General features: G+C 39.5%; 1 protein-coding gene across 1 annotated transcript; it reads right to left on the minus strand.

Moving 5' to 3' along the window:
• Window positions 1-9,464: 9,464 nt before the first annotated feature.
• On the minus strand, window positions 9,465-18,010 carry LOC139146124 (polycystin-1-like protein 3). Its single transcript, XM_070717553.1, has 6 exons — window positions 17,899-18,010; window positions 12,401-12,518; window positions 11,991-12,118; window positions 11,423-11,651; window positions 10,508-10,599; window positions 9,465-9,935 (listed from the first exon to the last, which is right to left on the minus strand). The coding sequence occupies exons 1-6, from the start codon at window positions 17,980-17,982 to the stop codon at window positions 9,843-9,845; spliced, it is 744 nt and encodes a 247-aa protein (XP_070573654.1). The 5' UTR covers window positions 17,983-18,010; the 3' UTR covers window positions 9,465-9,842.
• Window positions 18,011-19,559: the final 1,549 nt, after the last annotated feature.

Raw genomic sequence — 19,559 nt, forward strand, 5'->3', positions numbered from 1 at the left:
CATAGTCATGTGCATGCCGCAGAAATTTGATTTAGGAATTTGATCCAAAAATGCCGAAGCAGTATAACATACGATATGTAGATCATGTGCAAACTTTCAACAGCAAAGTTGATGGCAATTGTACAGAATTGTTTAAATGATGTGTTTTGAAATCCAAAGACCGTTAAGTATTGATAACGTTTAACTACAGTACCTAATTCCAAGCTGTCTTCCAACTACTCTTGCAGCATGCTCATTGAAGCAGTCGTCACACACGGTGCCCCATTGTCCATCATGAAATATTTCCAGTCTGCCCTCGTGGGAACCAGTTCCGCCAACTAATCGGATATTAGCATGGACATTTTCACCTGAAATAGGAATCAGTAAATGTATTAATATGCAAAGAGATAATATGATGTGTTTTTGGCAACATTTTACAAGAGTTACAGCCACAAACTGATGCCGTCAAATCCCCGCCTACAGAACACAGACGATCGGGGTTGTCGTTATTTAGAACGCGGTTCAAAGATTCGTCCAGTTCCAGCATGATTGCTTCGGGCGAATCCGGGGGATATAAACAGTTGCCAAAAAGATTTTGAACCGACCTACTGCAGCGATCTGTACCCACACGATTATTGTTTGTTTCTAGATCTGTTCCACGTATTGCGTTTAAATCGTCCCTCGTTTGCAATCAATACACCGCCACATTTTCTTTTACTCCCTATGGTGTGTTGCCTATCTCTGCGAAATAATCTGTAATTACTTGTCAGGATTTCAGAGTCAAATATCATCGGACTGAGGTATGTTTCGGTCAGAGTTATAATATTCCATGTGTTATCACTAGAGTACAGGTTTTGTTTCGTAGTTCGCCTTGATTGTATTTCTTCAGTACTTACCTCATCAAAATGATGAGCTGTGAATAACTCTTTCACCACAATTGTTACAACCTGTTGTTTGTGTTTTTTATGAGTTCTTTTGAAAACTGTTAATTTTCGAAGATTCATTAATTTAAGCTACTGTTTGGTAATAGCGAGGGGAAGGAGCCGTAAAAAACTAGGGAAAGCAATACACGCAGGCCGATAGACAGGTGGGCGAAGAGACAGGAGGGAGAAACAGAAGGGAGACGTACCATAGCAACCGAGAGTAAGTATTTATGGTGATTATAAGTCTCATAAAGCAACTTTTATTTGCCTTTTTTTTGCACATTTGTTTACTCACATAATAATGCAAAACTAGGTTGATGATTGGTATAGACCAGCCAGAGCTTTTAATAGCGCAACTGTAGTGTGACACTCAGAAAGAAACTTTTCTCCCATTTCCGTCAGGTTTGGGTAGAGTAACCGTGTAGAGTAACCATGGGTCGAGTCAGCAGTCCCGAACATATGCGAACCCTGTTTTCAACATCATCAGACTTCAACTAGCCGCCTTGACAAGTGTTGATACAATCTTTCGTCACGGCTCATGCGGAGTTTTTATCTAAAATGTGTCGCATTCGGATAAACACGTCCATAAACAGGCAGGACCCAATGAAATGGTTTCTTTGCACTATGCCTCAGCCATGACCGTAACTATACGTATTATTTATGATGGTGATACAGAGTAATTAATTTAGGTTGACGATGGCGATTAAATGTTATTGTGCCTAGACGTCATACTATATGCACGTAGGCCTACATTGAGTTGATTTGCTGTGCATTAATGTAGAACGCGCCTTGGGGACAGATGGTCGGACTTCAAATTTATACAATTCTCTTCTGATGTACCATTTGCAGGGCTGATATAAAGCTCTTTGGGAAAGAAAAACTTTGACTCTCTTAGGTTTTCGAAAATCCAAAATTTAATTTCCCTCATATAGTTAACACAGGAATGGCGGCCATTTTGAATTTCAAATATCGCAAAATGTTGGGTAATTTGTTTCGCATTTCTGCATTATGACGCCCGATTTTTATTGTTGATTCGGAAAGAGAATGGTTGAAAGATTCATACAGGAAAATTTGAGCAAAAGCTTAAGTCTTTCACTTTCGAGGCACTTACTACCTTGACGATCGCGATTTCCAGGGTCAAATCGATAAAGTTCACAGCTCTGTATTTCACGACGATGATATTTGCAACATTAACTCAAATCATATTCACTTTTGTTGCCAGCATAGAAAGATACTATCGAAGACAAAACAATACTTAAGCCGTTGATGCGTTTTCTGTCATTCAAATTCTTTATATGATACAGGAAAAACATAGACACATCGATTGGATAGAACAGCAACCAAGGATCAATAGATTTCTTTTTAATTGTGAATGGAGCAATTTTTGTAATTCTAACATTTTCAGTGATACCACAACGTTGATATATAAGGTCATGTAAAATGAAAAACAGCCAGGCTTTTTAAGTCAGTCTCTTCAAAACCTGGGCAGCACTATAGAAAAGCCCACTCACACCTACACACAACTGTACTTGTTCCCTTATTAGCAAGTTAAGCTCATTAATAATTGACAGTCGATAATTAGCTGCAGGATGATTTATTTCACAATTTGGCATGTACCGGACTTTTGGCATGGACTCAGGCACAGATAGGCGTCGGAGACAACGCAATTCATTTGCTGATAAAGCAAATGTCGTTTCGATGACCTTTATCAAATATATGAAGTTGCAAAAAAGTGTTGCATCAAACAAGTATTCGGCAGAGCTATCAGTATGCACTTTCCGTTTTGTGCCCTTTTAGACCAGGTTTTTGTTGCCCATTTCTAAATTCACGGCGTATATGATCCAATTGTCAAAACAGTCGCAGTGGAATCGAATGAGAGGTGGTAAGAATAAGCAAGATTTTGAAATTACAGATATGTTTTCTGAGTGACTGTGGTGTGATCAACTAATGAGCTTGTGTTTTGTCGAAATTCAGCTTATGACGTGTTAATATTTAAGACAGCATTTGTCCATGGTGTGTCTGTGTGTGGTTGAAAGCTAAGCGCGGAAAACGTTGAAATGTCCGTTTCATGTGTCCCCTAAACCATCATAAATGATCGAGCGTTATCGGGCAGATCATAATGAATGTTGTCGGCAAATCGAGGCGGACGCAATCGTCTGCCAAACAAAGATGAGAGGCATAGATACAAAAGCTTAGCATTTTCCTTATTGCACTATACAACAACTGCATCCATTGCCCATGCCGTACAACGACTCGGCCTTGGAGTGCTTATTTTTTCGACATGCTATACCGAGAGTAATAGAGACAATATAGCGAATTAGATGAAACATGAGTTTTTCAGTTGTGGAAACTTCTAAAGTTTCATTAAATTAAATCGAGGCATAGTACCATGTGAGTTTATTAGCCTTTCGTAATTCCCAATTAAAAACGGACCGAAACATATTGAGAAAGTGCCATGGTATAGTTTGCTTTCGAACCAACTGACATCGCGGAAAGACACTTTCTTCTGTCTACGCTGATGTTCAATGAAAAACATTGTCTAATTCTCTGTGATTAGCGTGAGCACAGTTTCTCCAACTAAACAACCAACACGATCAGCCAAGTTTCAAAATGGCGTCGCAACACAAGCGTTCACCACGATAATATTGCGGAAACAGTGTTATCTCCGGAATATAAGGAATAATGTAAAACCCTCGTCTAAGAAATGAAACTGTAGGATTATAGAAACCCTGTAGGCTTACCTTGTAGGCCATTTCTAAGTATTTTTTCCACTTTTCTGGGTCAAAACACCGCAAGTTGGTCACGGTTTATGACTGCAAGTGTTTTACCGAATAGCGTTTTCCAAAAGAAGATGGTAAAATATGATTCAAAATAGTTATCGCGAATTTTGTAAAGCCCTTACATGACCCGAATATGCCACAGTCACTTCGATTTCTGTTTTATTTTTACCGATGAAAATATAAAAAAATTAAAAACATTTGGCACGAAGCACGTTTACAACTCTCATTGATTTGTATTGTGAATTTGTCATTTGAAAGCTATACAAAGATATACTTGGGAGAGTGATGAAAGGAGAATCAGAATATAAGAACGTCTGAAAGGCTGACAAACCAAATACATAATTTTCTGAAATGAACACACATTCATGTCTCTCTGTTGCCACTTACCTGCGTGTGTTTGGCGCCAAAAACTGAGTATCACCAGTATAACTGCGGGAAGATTCATGGTAATTAACTAGAAAATATCGCCTGTGATATAGACAAGGCGCAGAAATTGTGGATAAGGTAAAACCTGCTTGCTAATTTGCCAGCTTCCTCTGTCTCTGTTTGCTTGATACATGTAATGCTTCTTGAAGATGCAAGCGCAAATACATTTTTATTTTTATCTGCCCTTCACGACAAATTGGTGCACTTTAATATTCATATTGTTTCTATAGTTACACTTCCGTTTTAACAAGAGTACGTATATTGAATCAAGTGGGCAAACGTTCAATTAATTATTATCGCTTCATATTAAACATATCATGAAAGTAAGTTCCTTGCTATACGTCACATGACATCTTGTAAAGGTACATATATTCTGATTAATTATCGGCAATTAATCACAAGCACTTGCTCTACTGTACTGAGTTATTTTCAGATCATTATCGTGCAAGATCGTCACATTAAGTATTTTATTTTTGGCACTAGACTTTGTAGATCATTTGAAACCGCCATATAATTTCATGTTCGTAAAAGTAAAAGTCTTGTGGTTCCGGTAAGCCAAGATATTCTAAATTTTACCTGCCGACCCTAATATATTTAAGGTAGAACGCTCCCTCGCGGACAGATATTCAGGCTGTCAAATTTTATCAGTATTTTTGTGGTCTACCACTTGTGTGGCTCATTTTAAAGCTCTTGATGCAAGAAAAATGTTTACCCTCTTAGTTTTTCGAAAATTGAAAATAATATTTTCCCCATAGAGTTACAACCATTTGCAGTAATAGAGCGCGAAGCCACTGCAGTGAACTGCAATAAAACTGCTTACACTAATTAGTTTCAGCTGTAGCCGTGGCCACTTTGGTGTTGAACAAGGCTGCTTGATAAAGACCAAAAAGTCTGCTTGTACAAAGGCAAAACTAGCTCTGTCTGAGGCTGAGTTGTAAATGAGAGTTTACGATTGGCACCCTGTGTTCAAGATTAAGATACAATGTAACATTACCATGTACAAATCTTTTTTATTTCAACTTCCCCAGACAAACTGTCTGCATGGGACATACAATGTTGTCGACTATGCCAGCTGGCTACAGCTGAAACTAATTAGTGTGAGCAATTTTATTGCAGTTCACTGCAGTGGCTTCGCGCTCTATTACTGAAAAGGGTAGTATTACAGGGATGGCGGCCATTTCGAATTTCAAATATCGGGAAATCTAGGGTTATTTGTCTCTGCAGTGCCATAGTTGTTTGGTGACCCATGGTTCTTAGTTTTGGTTTAGTAAGGAGAATTGTCATATAAATTTCATTGAGCAAAGTATGAGCAAAAGAGTCGGTCTTTCACTTCCGAGAAGCATACTGCCTTAAATCAATACAAAAATGGGTTAGGCCTACTGTTGAAATTTCAAGAGATGAAGTTTGGCGGCAAAGACAGATGTGTTTGGTCGTTATTGAACTCTCTTCACTGATGCACCCTAAAAACAAGCAACATGGCAGGCAGCGATGTCAATAATATATAAATAATATCATCCAGCAAAAGTGCCGACGATTTGTGACGAAAACATCTTTGCTGTCTATAACAAGAACGGAATTTCGAACACATGTCAGAGAAACGTCATAAAGGTTTACCCTATCCTTGCATTGAATGTGCTAGTCATGCTGCTGGTCCCTGCTGCATGGGAAGCAGATATATATCAGCGTTCACGGCCACACAGATTATTTACACTCAACCTTGTTGCAACCTTGCAAACACCGCTTGGTATTTAATTTGCCTACATGTATTGTCCTAGTGACTTGATCTCATTGGTGAGTCCACGGAGAATGTCAACATGTAATATTTTCGCTATAACTGTAAGCGATTACGAGGACCTTAAGAATATCATAGCAAAAACTTTAAGATGTTAATGGAAACGTTCTGTCTTTTCTTTGGCTAACCACAAGTCTTTAGACAAATCATTGACAAGACTAAAAATTTTGAATTTATTCAGTACATAATTTGGTAATATGAAAGTTGTTGAATTTTTGTGTTACACAACAAATAACACCAGCACTGATAGAAAGGCAAGTTAGTAAAATTGTGGATTTTCAAAAACCCTGTTTTTGAAAAGTCACACAGTAAACGTTGAACACTAACTTTAATGTTGCATTATTTTTCTACTTTTTAGCAGTTCCTTTTGCCCGAAAAGCGATGATGATAAAAAATTCTTATGCCTTGTGCACTTCTCAAACTGAATATTTTTGCCCTTCAGCCTTACGTTCTTTATCCTTTGCTGATACTGCTGCCATCATTGCATCGCTGTGGTGACATAGCCTTGAAATACGATTAGCAAAGTTACCTTCCGAATCCGTATCGGGTCAATCGAACGAAAGTTCGCATATACAATCAATCCAGCTATGCTATCGTCGATTTCTTAATTCTGTATTTCGAGTACAAACTAGGGTAGGTACCTATTTTCATGTGTACATCCGCAGTATTGTCTTTATTCCCCTTATTTGAGGGATGGAGTTTATTGTTATATGAGAGCAGGGGTTGTTATTCGTATGAATACTATTGTTGAGAGCTCTTCAACATATATGAGTGAATCGTAATCTCATAATTTCATCTACGATTGTGGAGGATGATAAACGGTTCAATTTCATGTTGAATTGTGATTAGTCACTTATAACAACACTATCCAATATGAAATCGTGCTTTGAAGAAACTATTCACCGCTACATTGTTTTGAACAACTGCAAAAATAAATCATGGTAAAAACTAATACCGACCTACCTACCCTTATTTTTGAAGGTATACATCCGAAACCAGATAATTATTTTTATTTGGCTCAACACTAAGTTGTAGAATATAACTTTTCCGTAAAAGTGCACGAATGACGAGTAACTGCGGAAAAAGCTTTTAAAGATAACAGCGCCCTCCTAGGTGGCATGCATATAACCATCAATCCGAGCGCTGAGTGCAGTCCATCATTGAAAAGTTTAAGTTGCTCAAGCTGTATTGCGTGTATGCATACTGCTCTAATCAGAGTGCATCAATGCGTAAGCAGCATTCAGGAGTAGTACATGCAAATATATGTCCTGTATAGCAAAGGTACACAAAAATATGCAGTTCTAATACATCTCATTGTAAAATCAAGACACCTCTGTCTGTCTGTCTGTCTGTCTGTCTGTCTGTCTGTCTCTCTGTCTCTCTCTCTCTCTCTCTCTCTCTCTCTCTCTCTCTCTCTCTCTCTCTCTCTCTCTCTCTCTCTCTCTCTCTCTCTCTCTCTCTCTCTCTCTCTCTCTCTCTCTCCTCTCCCCCCGGCAAGTGACGGATTCTACAACTACAGCTGCTTCAGCCATGATGGAACGAGAGACAATTTATAATTTTGTGTTTATGATAATAGTTGCCAAAACATGATCAAAAGAATCGTTTTGTTTTGTTTTTTTTCGGTAGCTTACAACATGTGCCGTCTAAAGATATGTAATACATATATTATTTTCGGAATGATGGAATATTGGCCTACGCGGAACACTCGGGAGCTCTTAGTCAGAGAAAATGCCTTCTGATGTTGCATGCCAGAATTTAAATATGCTGTTGTATGTTAATGGCAATAGTCAAGCTCGTATAACCTCGGCACAGGACACACCATCACTACCAATACATTCCATATAAATCTTATACCTGTCACTGCTGGCTTACAGTCACTGGCCAAACATTTTCAGAAAACGTATCATACATATTAAAGGAATAAAAGATAAAATACGTCCTCGTTCAAGCAAAAATCAAATGTCAGGTAACTAACTTACGGGTTTTTTCTTTCTTTTTTTTCCTTCCGTGTTTACGTATCTCTAAAATGTTTAGGGTCGGCAGGCAAAACATAGGAAAGGTCGGGTTATCGGAACGGCACAAATTATTTCATTGGCCTAATGGCAATAGTTAACCTCGTACAACCTCGGCACAGGGCACACCACCACTACCAATACGCTCCATATAAATCTTTATACCTGTCACTAATGGCTTACTCGTCACTGGAAAGTTCGTTCTTTAAATTCAACTCAAACTGTTGATATTGCACACACTGCACATAGTGTATGATGCAATTTCGCTATCGATAAATTAACTCCAGTCAAGAATAAAATTTCATTTGTCAACAATGTCATTTGACATTACACTCGCTGACGGGTTCGATGATCAGTCCGATTTCTATGTATTTCGACATGGTTTTAGGAATAAAACAAAGAGACAAGGAAATGAATTGTTGACGGTGAACTTAGTATTCGTTCTGACAGTACCTGTTTCTTTCTTCTATCTTGTGCTCGCTCTCGACGATTCAACGGACAAGCATTGTGAAAATTCTTCGAGGGCATGGAATTACAGTAGTATCTTATGGTAAAGGCTCATGGGAAGGTCATCAGCTGAAGGCTGTACAGCAAAACGAACAATAAGAATGCATCAAAATATAGCAGACAGACGTGTTAGGGTTGGTTGTAAAAGTTTTCACTTCAAAAAATATAGCAAATATTTAATATTAAATAGGTGTTCTTTACTCAATGGTTATTTTGACACGAGATACATATTTTCATAATTCAGAGAAAGTTTCTAAATGCTACTTTGCTCGATAGATAACAAAAAACACGCTATGTTTTCTCTCAGTTTGTGTGTTAGTGTTTGTTTACAAGATTATACACTGCAAGATCCGAGGTGCAAACTTTTTATAGAGTGTGCGGTCAGCGAAACATAGGTCCGCTTTACACAGGTATATCCTTCCATGACAAGCAATCAAGTACGCCATTCTTACCTTTATTTTGACAATATATCAAAGAAACTAAATTTTCAAATTTTACAGAATGTTTTATACAATATAAACCAATACTTCAAACACATTAAGCTTTCATTGTAGTGTTAATTTAGCTTCGCTACACTTCGCCACACTTGTTCTCATTTGCATACACTTTTGCATATCGCTTCTTGCACTAGATGTACAACATTGACTGAAAAATGAATATCAATGCAACTGAAATAGTTGGCACTGTCGAAAGGCGAAAGTTTGGATGAATACTGTAAACAAATATAATTGGCATTTCAAAACCAAGCAAAAACACAATACTGTACATAACAGTGTTAATTACATTGATGTAAGGGTGAAAAATCGAGTTCAAATTTGGAATGGTATCGTGCGATCTATAGTCACTTTGCATAAAATGTTCACAACATGTCATTGTAGTTCAAAGCAATCGAATGTGTCATTTTCAAGTATTTTCTATATCATGCGATTCAAGTGTTTCTACTCAATACTGGAGACGTTCTGCTTGTGCTGTGCCATGCCCGCCTATATTTAAAATTGTATTTTAGGTATTCCAGATTTTACGTAAATATATGTAAATAATATATATATATATATATATATATATATATATATATATATATATATATGTAGTTCTGATACTTGTTCTATATCTATGAACTAATAAATGTTATCAAAATAAGACAAGTGGGTCAAGTAGGTTTCAATAGTCACTGAAAATGGAACAAAAGTCATTGATCTGGAATTAAACAAAATATGGCAAACTCTTTTACACCACATTAAAAGAATGCATGATATGTAAAGAAATAAAAAACCTTTTGAGAGCACTTTAGAATTGTCACACATTGACATGATATTATAAATATATTATTTAGTTATATAATTGAAAAATATTTCCGCAAGAAATTATTTCAAATGACAGGTTTTACAAATTACTCAAAGTTTCTGATGGAATATGTTCAGAATTATTGAAGATCAACGGCATACTTGTCTTCAGCGAATGTTGTCAGGTGGTCACACAAGCACACAGTTGTTGTGATGTTTGATGCTTGCGATACCTAGGAATACAATAATAGAACTTAAGTGAGACAAAAGTTGATCCAGGAGAAGAAAAAGACACGGAAAAGACACGTGTTTGCTTAACCTTGACATTTAGGAAAATTTTTGAAAAGGTTAGTCGATTCCGGATTTGACCTCTTAGCTTTTTTCTTGATCATGAGTGCTTATTGCGTCGTTACACGATTAATTCATTGGTTGAAAATCTATACGCATTTTGAATTAGTTCTCAGCCGATAAAGTATAACATTGTTGACAAATTTATTATCTCATGGTCAAATAAGCTATTAAATCGTTGTCGGATTCTCTTTTATTACCCAGAAAATTATAAATAACGATTTTTCCGGTATGGATTTATAATGCATATTGTAGGCGTGTCATGACTTCAGAAAGTCACTAGTTTTCACCAAGCCGGCTTGTTTACGATTATAAATTTGAAATTTTTTCGTTGGTACATCGGGTTTGTCAGCCGCCTTTGCTGCTAACTCTCCTGGCTTCGACCCGTTTTGCTGCTAATTCTCCTGGCTATCTCCTATCCCTGTTTACACTTCATGGACAATAGAACAGTGCACACCTTGCATCCGTCGGTATTCCAAACGGAGTTTTCATCATCCAGGTAGTTGCATTTGATTTGCTTCAAGCTCATCAAGAAGGTGACCTCCACTTCTACAATGAATGACAATGAATGAACAAGGCAACCCAAATGATTGTGTTAGAGAGAGAGAGAGAGAGAGAGAGAGAGAGAGAGAGAGAGAGAGAGAGAGAGAGAAGAGAGAGAGAGAGAGAGAGAGAGAGAGAGAGAGAGTGTGAAAGTTGACGAAGACAGGGACACTGATGACTTCTGTATGTGCGGTTGACAACGGTAAGTTCTTATATCGTAATTGATGCGTGATTGTTTATTGTCAGCGCGATCAATTGTTGGTTGGCCAGAGAGTTTTGTGATTCTCTTGCACTACCTGGAGAAGTGTCGCTTATTGTGTGCTTGTGAGTTGTGCTGTCTCTCATTTTCGTTTAATCAGTCATTTCGACTGTTTGAAAGTAACGTGTCTTTAGCACTCCGACCAAAGGTCTCTGAAAAGTTGAATAATTACTCTAGATATGTACCATACCGTTGACAGTAAGAGGATTAAGCGACTGTGTTTGGCCAGGCAGTGTGCATGTACTGTTCGCGGCGGAAGTCATTGTATACGCGGCTTGATCAACATATATTATGGTCTATCTGCTATATGGGCCTGTATAGGGCCATACATGATGACGCTGTCGTCAACACACATGTTTACACTTACGGGCCTTAATTTGAAACTTTTGAAAGTTTTGGTGAAAAATAATGCTAAAAGAATGCTGCCTGTTTCAAGTGAAGTCCCTCGGAGTAAACAGTACTGATTCTGATTTGTGTCATCGCAATATGCAGGGCTCGTCTGCCAACTTATGTTCAACATGTATGCAAGTAGTATACGAAATATCACGCAAGGAAATTATTACAACTTACTCGACACAAGAGTAAAGGTCATATAATAATCCCCAGTCATCATAAAGTATTGCATAGGAATGAAGATACTGGAGTAGTCTCCATCAAAACGGACATCTACAGAAAATTGGTAGCCACGGTACTCCTCTGAATAGTCCACTTCTTCTTTGAAAACATATGCTGTCGTCTTTCCGTAGAGAACGTCAGAATTTTCAAACCGGATTATGGTTGCATAGAATAGCCTCTTTATCTGTCAAGTCAGAAGGAAGACCTTTAACTTGTCAAGTATATAAATACGCTAACATGAAATAATGTATCAAAGTCAAATAGTTATCAACTTGTCCCCACACAAATAATACATGTTTATTCGAAATCTTTAGAATGCTTGAAAGTTAAACATTTTTTTTAAATTAATCATTTTCATTCGTTTCCCAAGTGCCGTCATGAAACAAACCACCATAGTCGTCGATTAGTTAGTAGATCAAGTAGCTTTTAACAGCCATCAACTGTGATGGTCAACTGAACTGTATATTGTTGCAGGACGTATCCTTTGTAAATATAAGAAACTTATTGACTAAATTCAGCTTACTGGAACGTTCATGCCAAAGGACGTGATGTCATCAATCACGTGGTAAACACCAGTCACCGGGACAAACGTTTCCTGTGGAGGAGGATCACTTGCAAAGGAAATGCCAATATCTTCATTTGTTTCTTTCGCTTCGATATTTGGAAGGAATGGTTATCGGGAAAAAGTACGTTAATGGAGTGCAGCTCTCAAGACATGCAAAATTACAACCAGTTCAAGTTTTTTACAGTCACAGATAATAGACTTTGCTATTTGGAGTTTAAATAGTAGACATAGCAAAAAGAAGTGCCTGATAATTTCAATGTTTCGATTAAACGTGTACTGAAACTATAACTATTATATGATAGATTTTCATGTGTTTCTGCTTCATTTTAATTTAATTTAAATAATGACCAGCTGAAAAATAAACTTACCTTGGATTTCACGGCCATTTCTGTCAGTGAAAGACAATGAAAGCACATTGTCTGTCGAAATGATGTAGGAATTGTTTTCACTTTTTATTTGCATAGATCGTCTATTGAATCGTGTGGCCTTGAAAAAAATATTATAATATAAATAAGATTTACTTTACTCAACGCGATCATGTTACAGAAAGTGCCCGTGTATATTACAAAAAATAGATGTATGTCACCAATAAGATATTGTGGGATAGTGCGAGATGGCGCGAGAATTTAGTAAGATTTAGACATTTTTCTCGTTATTTGGGACAATGGTGGGAGAATTCACTTTTCTGGCCATCAGAATAGACAATACATCTGTGAAAAATGCATTTGTCATCACGACCCTACCAGAATTGTAGTTTTTCGAAATGGATTTACGAGAAATTGAAGTCGCACGCCTTTTCTGAACTGTATTTCTCGCAGCTTAAAAACGAGAACAAGCAATGGTCACACTCCTTGCTGATCGATAGTGTGACATAAATCGATATTATACCCTGTGCAATTCAAAAACATTATGTGACATGAGCGCTGATGCGGAGCGTAAGAAATCTCATCGCGGGACCTCAAAGATTTGAGATGCTATTGTTCTAGTAGATTCATTGCGATTAATGGCAGACAGCTGCAAAATTTATGAAAACAGATTGTAAGAAAGTCATAAAAATGAATTAGTTTGAAGCATGTTCATTTACAATTTGTTTAATAGACACGGTATGAAAGTTTCCCCCCAGGAAACATCTTTCTGCGAGAACTCTTACTTACCTGTCACTATTACTTTTGGTTATCTCATTTGCTGCCTTCCAGAACGAGGCAAAAATTTAAATACACGTGATCTCATCCCAGGCGGAAACCGCCATGAGATTCCATATTCAAACAGTTCTCAACCTCCATAATAGACTATCAAAATAGTGGGGAGGAGGGAGGGAGGAGTGACAGGTAAGTAGGAGTTCTCGCAGAAAGATGTTTCCTGGGGGGAAACTTTCATTCTGCTTCATCCTCCTACTTACCTGTCACTATTACTTTTGGGTTACACAGAATCCAAAGCTTAATTGGAGGAGGGTATGTCAAACAAATACTCCCAACCTAGGTAGAACCACACCTCAAAGAACCTAAAGCAAAACTAGCTTCCATAGGCACATCCTTGAGGTAAAAGTTAATAAAGGTATTTGGAGAAGCCAAAACCAGCTTTACAAATGTCATCCACTGACACTCCTTTAAACAAAGCCCACGAGGCAGCCATAGCTCGCGTATCATGTGCTCTGATGGAATGTACAAGTCTACAATGGCCATCGGAAGAATCATAGGCAAGTTGGATTGTATCCCTTAACCATCTAGAAATAGTGTCCTTGGATGCTGGACCATGTTGACCTGGAGACACCTTAATAAACAACTGTTCTGTATTACCACGAAGGTGTGCAGTCATCTTAATGTAGTAACGAAGAGCCCTACAAGGACAAATAAGTTTATCCTGAGGATCACTTGAAATATTTTCAAGACTCGGAATGAATATCTCTGTACCAACACGAGATACAGATTCATTCTTTGACAGAAAACCTGCCCTAGGCAACAATCTAACACCTGTAGGCTCCCATCTGAGATAAGCACTGTTGATAGACAAAGCGTGAATCTCACTACGTCTACGCCCAGACGCCACAGCTATGAGAAAAACAGTCTTCATAGTTAAATACTTCAAACCAGATTCACTAATAGGCTCGTAAGGAGCTGGCCTTAATGAGTCTAACACTAAAGGAAGACTCCAAGAAGGCAAAAGTCTCCTCTGAGGAGGACGCTTAACAAAAAACCCTTTAATCAGACTATCCAAAAGAGGATGCTGACCTACACTATGTTCACCATAACTAGGAAGGAAAGAACTCAACGCTGCACGATATGTTGAAATAGTTTGGGGCTTTAGACCTCTAGCCTCAAAAAGAAAAACCAGAAAATCACCCACAGAACTTAGAGGTGGATGCATGGGATCGACATCATGTTCTTTGCACCAATCACTGAATACTCTGAACCTGTAATTGTATGATTTAATGGTTGATGATCTACGAGAGTTCGCTGCATATTCTGCAGCTCTCGCTGAAAATCCCTCTGAGCAAAAACGTTTCTTGACAGTTTCCAAGCAGTCAACTGGAGGACTGATGGATCTGGGTGAAGAAAACCCGACAACGGTTGGCTCAGAATGTCTGGGGTCTCTGGTAGCTTTATTGGAATCTCTATTAGCAACTCCAGCAATCGAGGAAACCACGGTTGTCTTGGCCAATTCGGCGCTATCAGAATGACAACACACTCCTCGTGTCTCATCTTGCTTAGTACTCTGGAAATCAGAGACACTGGAGGAAACGCGTATGCGAACATGTTTGTCCAGGGAACTGAAAAGGCATCCACTGCCTCTGCTCTTTGGTCTGGAACTGGAGAACAATACACCTGCAGGTGGGCATTGTGTGCGGTTGCAAACAGATCTATGTGAGGCCTGTCTAACACCTTGAAAAGGGACTCTACCACCTGATGTTTTAACATCCACTCTGTTGGGATAGGTCGTCTCCTGGACAGAGCATCTGCTATCAGATTGCACCTGCCTGGTATGTGAGCTGCCCTGATCCTGATATTTCTGATAATGCACCAATTCATTAGATGCCAAGTGAGGATGCAGAGAGATGGAGACCGTGTTCCCCCTTGCCTGTTCAAATATGATACTACGGTTGAATTGTCTGACCTTACAAGAACCAATCTCCCTAAGATATGATGGACGAAGGCCTTTAAACTTTCCCATTCTGCCTGAAGCTCGAGAAAGTTTATGTGCTCTTGTCTCTGGGCTACTGACCAGACTCCTGAAATGGTAAAATCTCCCATATGAGCCCCCCAACCTTGTATTGAAGCATCCGTGGTTATTGTAACCTCTGGGGCTCCAGGGACAGTGAAACTCCCTTGAAAAAATTGACTCTGTTGGTCCACCAATGAAGATGCTGTATTAACAGGGCGTCTACCCTTATAGGATGACTTAGAGGATTCTGATGTGGTCTCCATTGAGACAGAAGGAATATTTGCACTGGCCTCATGTTCAACCTTGCCAATGGTATGAGCTGAACGCAAGATGCCATAAGACCTAGGAGGCAAAGAAAATGCCGCGCCGTCTGAAAACTGCCAGGCAAGAGATGACTTACCATTTCGCAAATAGCTTGAAAGCGCTCTGGCATTGGAGTAGCAATCCCTTCCTCCAAATCTATTTTCGCCCCTATATAATGAATGCTCTGACTGGGGCAAAGTTCTGACTTCTTTTCGTTTGGTAGCCAGCCTAGACTGACAGCTGTCCTTAAAATACGTGCTGTATCCCGCTGCAATAACCTGATCTGCGTCTGCCTGGCTAGCCAATCGTCCAGATACATGTGGACATAAATTTGTTGCTTTCGAAGAAAGGCACCCAAAACTGCTGTGACCTTGGTAAACACACGGGGTGCTGACGACAGACCGAAAGGCAGTGTCCGAAACTGAAACACCTTGCCCTGCACTGCAAACCTGAGAAAATGTCTGCAGTCTGGGTGAATAAGGATATGTTGATAAGCGTCTGTTAGATCGATTGAAACTGCATAATCCCCTTTTGACAGATCCGATAATACGGAACGTAGAGTTTCCATCTTGAAGTGTTTCTTTTTGAGAAAATGGTTTAACGGGCGGAGATTTAAAATTGGTCTCCAACCCCCTGATCTCTTTGGAATTAGAAACATTGAGCTGTAAAAACCTTTTGATCTGTCTGTGACAGGCTCGATAGCCCTCTTTGAGATTAATGAATCTATTTCCTGAAGGATAGCATTTCTCTTTCCTAAACCCGACGGAAGAGGAAAATTTATAACCTTGCTTGTAAGAGGGGGAACTTGAAGAAATTCCAATCGATAACCTTCTGAAACTACCCCTAACACCCACGGGTCGTTGGTTATCTTGGCCCAGTGCTGACTGAAAAGAGATAATCTTCCCCCTACTGGCACCTCCGGAAATGGAATTTGAATTAACTGTGCTAGATTTACACACTGAGCCCCTGGCAAACCGTCATTGTTTAAAAGAATGGTCTCTGGGCTTATCCGGAAAGGGCGGCACTGGTGGTCTAAAGCCCTTATTATCCCTTTTACCCTTAAAGTAATTACTAGGTGTAGCAGAAAACAGACTTCTTTGCAGAAAGTCTGTTTAGTTTAGCGGAAGACTGCGACTTTGGCTGAAAAGAAGCAGGTCGCTTAACTCCCTGACGTGGTCTAGAAAGGGAGACTATTTCCCTAACATCTCTAGCTGCTTCAGCTTCCTGGTGAAAAATATCTGAGACTTCTCAATGGAAGAGTTTATCATCCCGAATAGGAAGCTTAGTCAAACGATTTCGAGTTGATCTAGCAGGAAAATCCATCTGATCAAGGAATAATTCTCTTCTGGCAGAAACTGACAAAGCAATGGCACGCAAGAGTTGATCTGCTGAAGAAGTTAGAGAAAACTGCAAAAATTCCAAACCCTTAGACAATTGGTCATCAGGAATATTAGAGCCTGGCGAAACTGCCGTATGTACAAAAGCAGTTGCCAACAATGAATGTGAAATGCATCTCAGTAAAACTCTCAGAGCTTTATCTACCATAAGATGTCCAAGATCAGCCTTATTGGTAAAACTTCTCAAATCCTTAGCTGAAAAATGTTTCTTATCAGCCGCCAATTTAGTGTGGACAAAACTTTCTACACTAGGCGCTCTGGCAAACTCCTCAAAGTCTTTTTCAAGGAACCTGAAATTCTTGTCTACAGACTTTGTGTACTTGGACACTCTGGGCAAACTCTTCTCAATAGCTGTCCATCTTTGTGCAATCAGTCCCTCAATGGGCAAACGAGGAGCACCTGTAACTGTACTATCTCCACCAAGTAAAAAAGACTGACGTTGACTATGATTGCTATCATCTTTTGTACAGCCAAGCACATTGCCAATAATGTTAATAATGTCATGCCATTTCCCAGACAAAGCTTCTGACATGTCAGCATCAGTAGTAGAAATTTCTGAATGAGTATCAGAATGAGCAATGTCACTTCGCACATAATCCTGTGACTTAGACATAGAATGACCGTCTCCATCTGCGCTCTCATCAAGATCACTCGGAGCAAACAAAGAAACAGAATCAGGATCTCTATACTTGTAGGACGGCTGTGGAACAACTCCCGACACAGTTGCCGTCTCCGATTACTTATCACCTCTGTAGGGCTCACATGTAAGTCCCTAATCGGATTGTTCTTTTGGTGTTCGGGCTCCACATGATTGCCCTCTGTCACACCGGCAATCTGAGATTGAGCAAGAAAACCGGCCGACAAAGAGGAAACCTTCTCCAAACGTTGCTCAAATCTAGTGTCAAGAATACCCTTAATCTCGTCCTTCGAAACATATGACTGGTCAGAGGGCAGACTAACATCTGAACTACTAGCCGACTTCCTGGACTTGTCCTTCTGAGACTTACCTTTTGAAGTTTGCCTACCTTGCAGCAATTCAGGATTATTAAAAATGCGCCATAGTTCACATGCGTTTCCCTACGTACGTACATAGGTCTTTAGTTTGAGGAAAGAAATGCACACTAACAAACGTTTTTCAAACGCGAATAAAGCGAGAAACTGCGATATTTCGCGAGACATCGTCGAACACATGTGTATGGTATGCCGCCGTGGGCGATTTTGACGATCTGTAATCTGTTTTCTGAGGGACATTTTCTTGTAACGGTCGTTACCGAGGGATCGTAAGTCCTTTTGCCTCTTATTCATTATATCGATCGGCGACATTGTCGTGTATTTTACAATTTACGCGTGTTTATTGTTGTCGACGTTAGATCGCGTATTTTAATGGCGTCGATTGCGTGAAGCTGACATTTTGACTTGAAATGTATAGATTATTGCCATTTTACGAATGAAACGTACAAAACCAGAACAAATGATAAGTTTTTCCACTGATGTCATTATTTTACCCGTCATTCTGTGTTGTTTACGTGTTGTCGGAATGGCTTGTTTTTTTGCGTTTTGATCGAGATTCGATGAATGTAGACCGCCGATACGGGCTGTGTGTGCGTGTTCTGTGTGTTTTGTAGGGCCGTCGCTATGGTCACGGCGCAGCGTCTACCGGCTAAAAAAAGTGCGCCAATATTTTGTTTCGGTCGTTTCTGTTGTCAAAGTCAAACATGGATAGAAATTTTGAGTTTCACCAAAAGCTGCTTGAAAGCAGATGCCGAATTTGTGCCGACAAATTGTCTGATAAGGTCACCAAGTATGGAAAAATGCCACTGTCATCGGCGATATGTGAATGTTTCGGCATAAATTTACATGAGGACGACGAAACTGTCCATCCAAATTGTATTTGTAAACACTGCAAACGCACCTTGGACTATTTCAACAAGGCAAAAGTTGCCGGTAGACCGTACACGCCCAAGACAACAGCGTACGAATGGTCCAAACACCAAAGAACCGGAAGTTGCAGTGTTTGCGTCGAGTTGAGCAGGGGTGGTCGAAAAAAGAAGGCGAGAGGAGGCGTACGTTCGAGTTCGACTGGACCATCACCAGCTCCAAATTCTGGTAAGCTGACTGACTCTGAAGAAACCATGAGTGTAGATACTGAAGAACTATGCAACACCGTACGTTCCAAGGCCACCAAAACACTGCGACATAAGCTTGAGCTGAACCATGAGAGGTTCACAACATCCTCCCTCTCTCAAGAATTGCTCTGTCCAATATGCAAGGATGTGACAGATGCTTGTGTTCAGGTTTTGTGTGATGGTCCCCATACATTTTGTTGTGAATGTATTTGTGAATGGTTTGTTAAGTCGTCGTCACAGTCATGTCCTGTGTGTCGTGTACCTGTTTCTGTGTCCTCTATTGTGAGTGTTCCACTGGCGTTTTTCAATGTTTTGTCTGCTCTTGTTGTGTCCTGTGACAATGTTATGTATGGGTGTACTGTCACTGTACCTCTTGAGCATCTGTCACAACATGCACAACGGTGCAAGTACTCCTCATCAATATACTGGGATCATGATTACTGTAATGTAATCAGTCCCAGTGAAAACGACATCCAGCAACAACAACAAATTACTCCAAGCACAACAGAAACAGCTGCTACGACATTGCTGGGCAACATGAG

This window comes from Ptychodera flava, chromosome 12 (genome assembly GCF_041260155.1).
Source record: "Ptychodera flava strain L36383 chromosome 12, AS_Pfla_20210202, whole genome shotgun sequence".
NCBI lineage: Eukaryota > Metazoa > Hemichordata > Enteropneusta > Ptychoderidae > Ptychodera > Ptychodera flava.